Source organism: Limanda limanda, chromosome 3, assembly GCF_963576545.1.
Source record: "Limanda limanda chromosome 3, fLimLim1.1, whole genome shotgun sequence".
Taxonomy (NCBI): Eukaryota; Metazoa; Chordata; class Actinopteri; order Pleuronectiformes; family Pleuronectidae; genus Limanda; species Limanda limanda.
Window position 1 is genome coordinate 5,814,354 of NC_083638.1, and position 12,724 is coordinate 5,827,077.

Consider the following 12,724-nt stretch of genomic DNA (forward strand, 5'->3'; position numbering starts at 1 on the left):
AAGGGATGCGCAATATAAGATATAACTTTATTGATCCACACATCGGGGAAATTCAGTTGTTACAGCAGCAGGCATACAGAATGAGGTATAAAAAATGTTAAGTATGTGCATTATATAGACTTTTCACTGCAGTGGCTTGTATATAAACGTTATAAAGTAAAGTGAAGGGGCACAGCAGGACTATGAACAGTCATAACAATCATTTAAGGACATATTGTGATGTGCAGAGGACACAAATGTGCCAAAAGTTCCTTTAGAAATAATGCAAATAGTTTGAGTAGAATAACGTGAGGGGGAAAACACTGCAGTATTTTATACATGGATGATAGATATTTACAATTTAATGTGGATTGTGAGCAGAGCAATTTGTTGCAAATTTAAATATCCAGGTACTGTATCCGAGGGTCTGGCCTGCAGTACCACTCAATTACCAGCAGAAGTCGCTGCAGCCGCCCGCCCCTCCAGTTTACCACTTCCGCCTACGTCAGCGCCTCCACAACAACAGGCAGTATGGCGGCCAGCTCAGACCGGAGTCCTCCTCCTCCTCTCCCCGAAGCTGAGGAGCCTGAAGCCGGGGCCAGCGACATGGCGGACGGGGACAGCGACGAAGGAGAGGACATCTTCGTGAGGAAGGTAGGTCCACGGCTCGGCCATGGTGGTCCCAGCCCGGGCGGTGGAGGAGGTGGTGGAACCCGGGAGTCCGAGCCCGGGAGTCGGCCTCTTTATCTGATGCGACCCGCTGACAGGAGGGAGAACCGTGCGGTTTCATGTGCGAGCAGCGGGAGATTCAGAGGATTTAACCCGAGTTAGTGACCGTGAGCAGGTCGAGGTTGAGGCTGGACTCTTCACTGTGAAGCTGGAGATCTGCTGGAGGCTTCCTGGGCCTGTGTGGATTCAATTAGATGTAGTTTGTCTAACCAGCGGATGTCATGACCCCGTGTTTACATCCCCCAGTGTGTACAAGTACTCTATTACAAGTGCTTTATTACAAGTACAAGACCTGGACACAAAACAACACGAGTAAACACAGAATAGAATAGAATAGAAAAACACTTATTGTCAGTGTACAAGTAGTAGTGCATTTATCAAATAAAATCTAACAATACGTGTGTACATATCTACTTTAAAATTCATAAGTATGCAGGTTAATGTCCCCTGGTATTTGATGCATCGTTATATAGGACATTATGAATTGTTTTAGTGTAGTTTTACTGTAGGTGCAGCTGGTTTTAACCTCTTTGTATACACTTACCTACCAAGTATAGTGAGGTGGTCCCTAACCTCAGAGTCGGGCCCCTAAAGGGTCACAAGATATATCTGTAGAGTATTATAATTTTTATGACACAAATCTGTGTCTACTGTTCAGATTTCTGTCATGCTCTTTGTGAAAAATTAATTGAAATGCTTATTTAAATGCAGCCATGTGAGAGGTTTAGAGGGATGATAGTCATCTGGAAAATGGAGAGGAGAAAGTAAGGAGTAACTTTAACAATGTGTTGTGTTCTTTAAACTGACTTATTTTAGTAAAATCCTCATAGTAGCTGAAGCTGTGAGATAAAATGTACAATACTTCCCCTTAGAATAATAGTCAGGTGGAGAAAATTCAAAGTTGTTCTTGAGAACAGTACTTGCTTAAATCTTCTTATAGGCCTTGGCAATAAAACATTAATTAAATAAATAAACGATATAATCCTTATTCATTGTGTAAGCACCTTCACTCAGGAGGGAAAATTAGTCTTTAACCTAAAATAAATAATAATAATATGGCATAAACCCTGATTATTATAGATATCAACATTTCTCTTGGTGTCATTTCCGTATCACCCATCCAAATGTGTTAGGTTACCTTCCACCGCTGTGTCTCTAAAAGGTCGTGACAGTCAGCCTACAGGATTGCTTCAGTCAGTGATCGTCTAAAGTCAGCGCCTCTCTGTGTTGTTTCTGTGGCTCATTCCTAACTCGTGTCCTTCCTGTGTGCAGAGTGACCCTGTGGCTGTGAGTCGAGGAGTTTCCCAGCCAGACCGTGTCGGTGAGGAGCCTCCGGATCTGTTCAGTGAAGATCAGGCCAGCGACACAAATACCAAAGCCAACGGAGTTCACTCTGATGATGACAACGACCTGTTTGCTGGTAAGGAAACTATTTAAACATACAGCAATACATTCAATATCCACACTCTAATGTTTACAGGCTCTTAAAATAATTCAAAGTCTTGTGTAATGGTTTATTTTGAGCCTTGGTCATGCTCAGGCTGTTTCAATTAAAATATTAGTAGGGCATTCCAGAGATTTTCACACACATGATTCCTGTTTAGTTTAACAGACAAGACCCGGGGGAAGGTTTAAAACATTCAAGATGATTCACACAAGTGTCTGCTATGTGTATCTGCAAATAACCTAGAGCCATGGACAGACCTAACCCCAAGTTATATATATATATATATATCAATTATAAAGTTGTATTGCAAACTGTGGATTTCCCATGGTGAATGATTAAGTAACCAGAACACTTTTCTGGACGAAGTAGATGTGGTTCTTCAGTATGACATAGTGTGTGTGATCCCGACTGTCGTACACTCCACTCATCTGTTTTACTTTTCTTTTTGTATAAAGGGAAACATACAAGAATCTAAAAGTGTTTCTTTCTCCAGATGCACAAGTGGAGCTGAGCACAGACAAGTCCGGTAGCTCTGGAAGGAAGGAACTCCCCACTTCCTCTGGGCCTTGTCCTGCCTCCTCGGCCGCTCGGAGCCCTGCCCCCATGCAGACCACCTCCATGGAGCAGGTACAGGCCAGAGGAACAGTTCAGTTTGACTTGTATCTGCAGAGTTTGAATTGTATCACCAATCTTCTCTTTGATCGCAGCTGGAGGAGGACGAAGACAAGGATAGTTTTGATTTGGATGTTGCTGTCACCAACCCTGAGAAAGTTGGTAAGTCCCTTGTTTTTATACTGTCTCAAAATTATGATACAACTATCTGAACTTTGACTTTGTTCAGATACTATTTGGAAAGCAGCACAAAAATCGTGTTAATCCTCATTGTCTTTTGTTGTGCTCTAGGGGATGGCATGAATGCGTATGTGGCCTACAAAGTGTCCACCAGGGTGCGTAGTCAAGCTTGTGTTTACTTTGTGTGATTTTGAATCACTAATATATTTACATGTTCACTTGTGTTTCTATGCATTATTTAATCTGGATACTCTTTGCCCTCTGTCTTTCATCAGACTTCTTTGGCCATGTTCAGTAGTAAAACCTTCTCTGTGAGGCGGCGATTTAGTGACTTCCTGGGTCTTTATGAGAAGCTGTCAGTCAAGCAGTCGCACCTCGGTTGCATCATTCCACCACCACCCGAGAAAAATGTAGTAGGTGTGTGTCACGTTACTTTACCCTTTCCGTTACTGTCTATATATTTTGCACGTTTTGTCCTTTTTGTGACGGACATTTCTACCAACAGGAATGACCAAGATGAAGGTGGGAATGGATGATCCGTCATCAGTCGAGTTTGTGGAGAGAAGAAGAGCAGCTCTGGAGAGGTGAGGATCTCATCCTTCACACCATCCTTTAATTACAGTTCAGTCAGGCCTGTTGTTTTATGTGAATATTGTGTTTGCTCACTTTAAGGCACTACGACTTTTGATTAACTTCACATTACCACCACTATGCTTCTTTCAGATATCTTCAGAGAATCGTCTGTCACCCATCGTTGATACAAGATCCTGATGTCCGTGCGTTCTTGGAGAGAGAAGATGTGCGTATTTTAGTTATATCAAAATATTTTCTACTAGTAGGATGTTGGACAATGACTACATCTCCAATTGACTAAATCTTCAACATCATAAAAAAACATACAGTTGTGTATTTTACATTGTTGATTCTTGAGAATGACATATTGCCAAAGTCTCTCAGGTGCTAAGTGTGTGTTGGTGTGTGTTGTCAGCTTCCCAGGGCAGTGAGCACCCAGGCTCTGAGCGGAGCTGGTTTCCTCAAAATGATCAGCAAGGCATCGGATGCTGTCAACAAGATGACCATCAAGATGAATGAGTCTGACACTGTAAGGGGAATCTGGAAGAATTGTTTTACAGTTTGTGTTGTTTAATAAAGTACAATTCAAATATAGGCAATTGTTAGTTACCTTCATATCATGACTGAATTATATAATTGTTTCTGTTTAGAGGAATATTGAGCGACCAGAGGCGAATAAGAAAAGACTGTCTTTGTTTGAGATCACACTAATTTTCAAAGATAATAATATTTTAATCACAGTATATGTTGGTATTGTAACAGCCATACTTGAACTATAGGACGAATAAAACAGGCCTGCTAGTGTAGACATGATGAAGTTGTTTTCTTTCTTTTACATTGTCTTCTTTGTGTCTCAGTGGTTTGAGGACAAATTCCAGGAGGTGGAGAATGAGGAGCAGCAGTTGAGGAAGCTTCATGCCGTGGTCGACTCCCTGGTCAATCACAGGAAGGGTGAGCTGCCTCTGCCCTTCTTGACTCATCTTTGTCCCTTTTTTTTGGTTATAAAGCGCTGCTGATGTATTTTAGGGTGAAACAAAGACACTGAACACATTTTCTGTTTCCTCCCTCAACACCAGAGCTGTGTGGGAACACGGCAGTATTCGCCAAAAGTATGGCCATGCTGGGGAACTCTGAGGACAACACAGCCCTGTCCCGGGCCCTGTCCCAGCTGGCAGAGGTGGAGGACAAGATGGAGCAGCTGCATCAGGAGCAGGCAGCCAGTGACTTCTTCATCTTTGCAGAGCTGCTGGCCGACTACATCCGCCTGCTGGGTACTGTGCGGGTAAGCTGACAGCTGCTGAGCGGTAGATAGACAAAAACAAGAAGCAAAGATAATATCAATATTCTTTAGAAGCAGCAAGGGCCGGACAAATAAAGGTGGAATACTTCCAAATACCAGCACGATTATACAAAATATTTAAAGTTTTAAATCACCATAATCTAATGACACCAAATCATAGCATTGCTATTTATGTATGAAATATCAAAATGTAGAAAAAAGGATCAGGATAACCTGACTGAGGGATCTGTACTTTAATAAGGGAAAAGAATGTGAACATGGGGAAATAGCATTAACTGGCAGTCATGCAAGTCAGTTCTGCAATTTTGCATTACTTCGACTTCATTTCTGAACTCTGCAATTTACCAATATGCTATTAGTTTAGAGTTTCCATTGCAAGCATGCTACCTTATGTCAGTGGGATTATCTGTCTTTGAGTTACTACCTGAGAGAAACACCTACAATATAAATGTTTGTTTGTCCTCAGGCCTGTTTTGACCAGCGAATGCGGGCGTGGCAAAGATGGCAGGAGGCTCAGAGCACGCTTCAGAAGAAGAGAGAGTCCGAGGCCAAGCTGCTGTGGGCCAACAAGCCTGACAAGCTGCAGCAGGCCAAAGAAGAGATCACTGAGGTAACAGACACACTGACCAGGCTGCTGCTTCTGCTGGACTCACCAAAGTCTCAAAGGTCACTAGATTGACATTGTTTTAAATGTCAAAAACAGCAGAGCAGTTTGTCGGGGAAGTAACAGGCAGTAAAAGAAGTGTAAAGTCACACGAGGGGAGTATTAGACTATTTTATGACCATCAAGCTGATAATTAACTGGCTACTAGACACAAGTCCACCCTGTTCCAGCTGCTACGTACCTGTTGTATTTTGAACAGGAACATAAGAGTGTTTTTTTACTGAGATTGTTTCCTTGTTCTTGTTTATGTTTTCAGATTAGATGCATTCCTGTGTTTTTAGATAAGGACGTCAGGCTGTGTAACGTGTGTCTGTAACCGTTCTTAATAAGCAGCCGCTGTGTTTTCCTCATGTCTTCAGTGGGAGTCGAGGGTCACTCAGTTCGAGAGAGATTTTGACAGGATTGGCATGACCGTACGCAAGGAGGTTCTCAGGTTTGAGGTATGTTAGGTGTACTATCTCTATAACACTGTCTACTATCATGGCTAAAATGTGTGTTCTGTACAGTTTCCTTCTTTCTTTCATGTCTTCATGTCATAAACTTGAACATACTGTATATTATAATTACCGCGATAAAGGGCATAGGCCAAAGCGGGTTGGTTTAAAAAGGTAAACTTAATTGTACTATTTAAGTTGTGATCTCTTTTATCCAGTAATTCCTACAGCTGGGTTTTTCTTGGGAGATTGAGATGTAACAAAACTTTTGTCTTTACAGAAAGAAAAAGCAAAGGATTTCAAGAGCCAGATAGTCCGATATCTGGAGGCCATGCTGCAGTCTCAACATCGGGTAATCATTTATTTATATATGTCAAGAGTTATATTCAACATGATAATCATTTACTCTGCTGTTTTAATGGCGACTAGATATTGGTTATTGGTTATAATTAGTATTAATAGAAAGGTATTGAATGTCTTACTATCACACCACCTTTTAACAGGCTTTGTATTCTTGTCTTTTGTTCCAGCTTATTAAGTTCTGGGAGGCATTCCTGCCTGAGGCAAAGGCGATCGCTTAATGAAGAGAGACTTTTTAAAGACCTAAAATGCCTTTTTTACACTTTACCTCTTGACCAGAAAGTGAGAGGACATTTTTGAAACATACAAGATTCTTCCATCCATTTTTTGTTTTGTTTTTGTCTGTCTGTTTAGTTGATATATTAAGCTGCTGCATTTACATTAAGATTGTCTTTTCTTTGTCTATGTTCTTGACTTAAAGATGGTATATGGCAGGAAGGTTAACCTGGCTGTAGTATATGTAAAAAAAAAAACTAAAAAAAAACATGCTTGAACCTTGAGGTAACATGCTTTAACTCTAAGGTACTGCCTAGATTAACCTTGTCTATAGTTTACATTAGAAGGTAGACGTATGCAAATCATTCCAATCTCTAACAGCTTACGTTGATGGACGCATGTCGGATTTCAAAAAGCACTAAAATGTATTGTACAGTTGGATACGCTGTTTGTTTTTCTTTTGTTTGTCTAATGGAACACCACTATTGATGACTGAGGTCATTTAGCAGGAGTATTAGCACATTGTTACAGTGTATCACACATATTGGATCATAGAAATCATATTCAAACTCCAATGTGATGAGGTTACAGGCTTGTCCAGGTTGTTCTGTAACTATAAAATAAATGTAAGGTTACTGTGAGAGCAAGATAAGAGAATGCAATCACACTTTCTATGATGATGTGTTTAATAGAATCGTGTTTATTATATTAATCTGTTTCTTTCACAACAGTTTAAAGTAATTCAATTCTTTTGTGTCGGAGGTTGAGACCCAGAGGAAATCATTTGGAACCACTGCAGAGATTGTTTACTGCCCGTGTGAATGACTCGACATGTATGTACACATGTACACTACTTGAATCAAATCATACAAGCTCTGTCAGAAGTCGTTTGTAACCATACTTTTTTTGATAAATTTGTGTAACCATGACAGAAAGGCACTGACATTCGAGTGATTTACAGGCCCTTATTTTCTTATTCAGCATTTGTAAGTGTAGTTTTTCTGTCATGTCATATTTCTGTAAGAATGTGCTTTATTTTTGTAACCACTTTGCATTAGCACATACATTTTCCTGGAAACACTAAACAGGTATGTGTACAAAATAAAATACTATTGGATAAGCTCTGGCTTTTGTTTGTGTGTGTTTGTGTTGTGATTTCACTTCAGTCACATGAGGGAATGATGAAACAAAGGTCTTTTGCAGTCACTATATTTGTATTTTTTTTTTCAGAAATATCTTTAGGGTTCACCACAACTTCAAACTACTGCTCTTGACTTAAAATTGCATCTGAACCTCTGAAGTCTTTTGTCTCAACTCTTCTTTATGCACAACTACCTTGAACCATCATTATATTTTATTCAATTTTTTATTTCATTATTTCAGACAGTTCTGTTTGACTTGCTTTATTTTTCTCTTTCACCTCATCCTAAATTTTTCTTAAAGTTTTATCCTTTTTATTTCTTCACCTAAATCGTTTTTCTTTTACCCTCACCACTGAGTTGTCTTTTATGTTCCTGTGCAGCATCTTGAATCAACGTCTGTTTATGAAACCGGACTTATAAATAAAATTGCCTCGCCATATAGTAATTGTCCAGTAAATATACATCAGTAGAGTAAATGTACATATTTACTTTGCAGTATTTGTGAGTTGCAGACTGACGTGTATTTGTTTCGACAGTATTTTAAGTTTGCACCTTTTGTCCTCCGTCTTTATTGAATATATGACAGTCATATATAATATAGCACATTATGTAGACAGTTGTATAACTTCAATACAGACACAAGGATACATAAAATAAATGAAATGGAATAAGATTAAATAAATTAAATAATTGAAATTAAATACAAGGAAATCAAATAAATGGAATACAAGGAAATACAATGAATAAAAGGAAAGGAAATATAATAAAGGAAATAAATGTGATAAAAGACAACAAAGGGAAATACATGAAAGGAAATTTAAAAAATATAAATAAACAGGATATACAATTAAATAACAATAGTTAAGGGGCTTCTAATAAATCTAGGGCATCAATAAAGTTTTCTCATTTGCGCCAAAAAAAGGGTTTGTTGAATAACCATCCCCGCAGCAGCCTGACCCGGAAGTGAGCTCGCTGAGGCGGGCGGTGCCGCGTTTCTACATCCGGTGTGTTTCGAACCCTCCTCGGGCAGCGAAGGCGGACGAGCAGTGAAGAAGAAGAATGGAGAGAACAGCTAGCGACGCTCCGGCACTACCGTGAAACTACGACTCGCACCACAAGTCAACGCCGGGAACAACCACCTGCATCTCGGCTCCCGGGGGCCACCAACCTCCGCTCGGCGGGACCAGACACCCGGGTGGCGAGGAGACATCGCAGCCGAGGTGAGCCCGCCGTGTTCCGGCTTCTCTCGCCGGACAGAAGCCACTCTCGAACCGGGGGATGTTAGCTCCTCTCGACCGGAGGCTGCTAGCTCCTCTCGGTGCTAACGGGGCTAATTTCCTTGTTGCCCCCCCCCCCCGGAGCAGCTGTCACCGACCCGTCGGTAGAACAGCCTTGTCGGTAACACCGAGCTACGGACAAGGCTGTTCTACCCACTCGCCGCTCCCCCCTCCTCCCTACGCTCCGTATCGTGATTTATTTGTAAAAGCTAAACCCGCCCGCCCGCCGCTGTGGCTAAAAGCAATGTTTGGCTAACGTTAGCCCGCTCGGGTTGTGGAGGGGGGGTTGTTGTGTGTTGTGTGTGTCTTTCTAACCCGGGTTAGTTGTGTGTTCACACGGGTCGATGTGTAACGTCAGCCGGGCTTTGTCCGTGAAACATCGGCGTGGAGCTGCCAACTCGCTTCCTTGTTGTGATTGAACCGGAGGCCTGAGCACCAGGGATCGATCCTGTGTACATCCCCCCAACACACACACACACACACACACACACACACACACACACACACACACACACACACACACACACACACATATGTTACTACTGCCTCTGTGTGCTAGGTCATGGATGCACAAACACACACACACACACAGGATATTACATTAGCAAACACCATTGAGCCTGGCCCTAGCATTTAGCTGGAGTTTGATTATTGTAGTAAATGCCACATGGTCTCCAGTGTTTATGTACGTTGTTAATCCCCCCCCACCACCACCACCCTTTCCCCCACCACCACCACCACCAGATTAATTGATGAGCTGGTGGATTTCCTGGTTCATCTGCTCGGTTCTGAATCAATAAGCTGTGGCTCTGCTCAGCTTTTTTTGCATTTATGAAGTTGACATTTCTGTGGATTTACAAGTTCCTGGATGGACATTTGGCCCAGAAAGCTGGACACACACTGTAGAGACAAGGACACACTGTAGGACAGGCTGGTACAACGTGTGTCCTTGCAAATGCATTTATTCCTAAGGTGCAGTTAAAGCTAAACACTTCACCCTCAAATGCCACCCAGACACATTTCAGTGTTTACAAAACCTCATGTAAATAAAAAGCAGTGCAAGTAAATCCTCGCTCCTTTCCTCTATATTTAGTTGAAATGTTTAATCGCTGCAGATAGTTTGGGGTCAAAGGCTTCGTCCTTCAACGTGCTGCATGTGCACTTAATCACAACCGAACACGGAGCGCCTGAGTAAAGCTCACGTAAGCTGGAAGTTGTCTTTACAACATGGAAGATATCTGCTGATCGTGCAGTATTACCGAGATATGTTTTTAGATCAAACCCTTTTTAGAAATATGACACCGTTTTACCTGGATGTGGGTTCCACATCAGAGCCACTTTGTGCAGGCATGGTTCTGCAGGAGTTGATGGAGAAGGGAAAGTAAACATGTGTATATATATATATAATCCAAATTCTCAGCAGTTGTAGTTTGTAAGTGAGGCCTTTCAGCAGAGAGGCAGCTGTTTGCTGGCACTGCCACAGTAGGAGTCTGCACTGTTGGCAGCCCCCCCCCCCCCCCCTCTCAGGCTGATCTTTCCACTGAAGGTTAATCACTCAAGAACACACAAGAACCTTTTATTTTTCTGTTTAAATGAAAAGATGGCAGCGGTTTAGTTCTTTTTAAAAAGGTGCTAATCAGCTAGAAGCTTTTCAGTTCCTGCAGAGATGTTGACAGGTTTCCATCGCTGCTTTAGTTTGTTAGTGAAGCAAATGCACCAGTGAATTCTGCTGAATTATGAAAGTAGCTATTAACCCACTTCAGTATAATCAAACGTACATTATTTTTCATCTTTTTGTTTTCAGTGTTTCTGCTGTGGTCGGGTGCTCGTAATTAGACAGTCACCAGCCGTGTCTGTTTGTTTGTTTTAACACGTTTTCCACATTTTACTTCAATAGTAAAACAGCCTTGTGAAACAAATACCAGTATTGTAGCTTCATTTATTTCCCAAACCCCAAAAATCCCTGAATCATCATTTCAGTGAGACTAGAAGCAGAAAATGCAGATGCAAAGCTTCAACTAGAAGAGTATTAGAAATATGACACAGGTGTGAGATCAACAAAAGATGGTGAACACGCTGCTATATCCATGTGAAGACACCGGGAAAGATAAGAAGAGAGTTAGTGGTGATAAGAGCTAACGACGGTGTCGGGTTGCTGTTAACACGATCACGTGATCTCAGCGGCGGAGTTAATACGTCACTTCCTGTCTCTGTCAGCTGCGCCCGGCTGCTCCGCCTCTCGCCTGGAGAATGTGGAGGTTTTGTTGCTGTTGTGTGAACACGTCTCCCGCTGCGTTGTGCACGTGTGAAAGACAAACTCTGAGTAAACTGTGGACCCAGTTCTCCGGACTTCACCTGCAGGTCATGTCTGCAAACGGCTTTAGTCACACGTTCCTTGTTCGAAGTGTTTTACTTTAAAACCTTAACCAGCGCCCAAGAATCTATTTTTTTCAATGTATATGCAGACATTTTACCAAACAAGGGCTTAATGTGATATTTGCTGAGCCAATATAAAGCACGACTGGAAACGTCATCATATAAACTGAAATATTTGTTTTTGCAAGTCATAGCATATTCAGTTGCTCTTAAATAAACCGGTCAGTTAGCTAAATGAGTAATGGGATACGAATGTATTAAATCCCTTTTAATGTCCTCACCTCCCGAGGAAACAAAATGGCTTTAATGCGGCGCCAAAAGGTGTGTACGCTCAAGCATATCCTCATTTATCAGGAGACATGGCACCGCCGCAGGATGAAAGCCGGGGATTTCCCGCCTTGCGTCAGAACTGAAGAAGCCTTAATCAAAGGTGAAGCACCCATTTGTAAAGACCGCAGAACATTTTCTATTCCTCTGCAACAGTCCAGCTGATGGGCTTTGAATTTCTTCTCTCATTAATTATGTGGTTTGACAGAGATGGATTTACACACTTTAACATGTGGGCCAGATCATGAATTGTAGTTTCCTGCTGTGGATTCACAGTATTAAAGTAAACACACGTATAATGTAAACCAAACAACAGGGACTCCTGCTGAAAAGATTGAATCCACCTTTACACCGTCCTAGAGAAAATAGAGTTAGATCAACATCTCAAACCCAATTTCAGCTGAAACTGAGCATTCATAAGCAAAGCTTATGATGTAAATGTTCTACTCCACCATAAGTTAAGTGGAAATAAAGAATCATTTTAATTTGATGATCTATAACATGGTTTTGTTCAGTATATTTCCACTCATTTAACAAAGAGCAGATAAATAACATATGTATCAACAACCAGATGAAATGATCCACAATTAGGTCAATTATACCTAAAGGCTCATTATAGTCTTTAATGTGAGACACCTTTGTAATTAAAGGTTGCAGAAGTTAAACCCCGGTAATGATTTGCTGACTGACGGTATGAATTACGTCCTCGTCTCACTCTGATGTTTTCTGTTCTGACGGTAATCCTCAGGTTAGGCAAGTCCAGACATGTTCCAAATCCACCGACGCTGTGGTGATGCTGTCTCACTGGAAACAGGAGATAAAGAGACTGTTCACTTTTATGTCCAAAAAAAAGAAACACACTTTCTCCTCACGTACACAGCAGCATCTGGAGCAGTGAACATCTTTCTTCCTCTGAAACAAACTCAACTGGAAGAACTTAAAACTGTCTTTGTCTCTGAAGACGCTTTGTCACGTAGATGCTCGATTTTTAGCAGCATTATTGTGGAGGAGAAGAAAAGTCTTGAAACATTTAATCAGCTTAACACAATTTGCACGAGCAGATGTAACAAATGACCAAGAACCGTAGCGTCTGATTGGTTAGAATTAG

At 41.4% G+C, this 12,724-nt stretch overlaps 2 protein-coding genes across 3 annotated transcripts in view; both read left to right on the top strand.

Moving 5' to 3' along the window:
• The first annotated feature begins 510 nt into the window (after nt 1–510).
• Nucleotides 511–7,614, top strand: LOC132998301 (sorting nexin-1-like). Its single transcript, XM_061067858.1, has 15 exons — nt 511–633; nt 1,981–2,128; nt 2,649–2,782; nt 2,863–2,929; nt 3,059–3,102; nt 3,223–3,364; nt 3,453–3,531; nt 3,671–3,746; nt 3,936–4,049; nt 4,378–4,471; nt 4,597–4,802; nt 5,287–5,430; nt 5,844–5,924; nt 6,199–6,270; nt 6,449–7,614. The coding sequence occupies exons 1-15, from the start codon at nt 511–513 to the stop codon at nt 6,497–6,499; spliced, it is 1,575 nt and encodes a 524-aa protein (XP_060923841.1). The 3' UTR covers nt 6,500–7,614.
• A 1,040-nt stretch (nt 7,615–8,654) lies between these two features.
• Nucleotides 8,655–12,724, top strand: part of csnk1g1 (casein kinase 1, gamma 1) — a 29,591-nt gene continuing 25,521 nt past the window's right edge. For both annotated transcript variants that reach the window (XM_061068081.1, XM_061068082.1), the window contains exon 1: nt 8,655–8,856. The gene's annotated coding sequence lies outside the window, so the exon portion shown is untranslated. The remainder of the gene's footprint in view (nt 8,857–12,724) is intronic.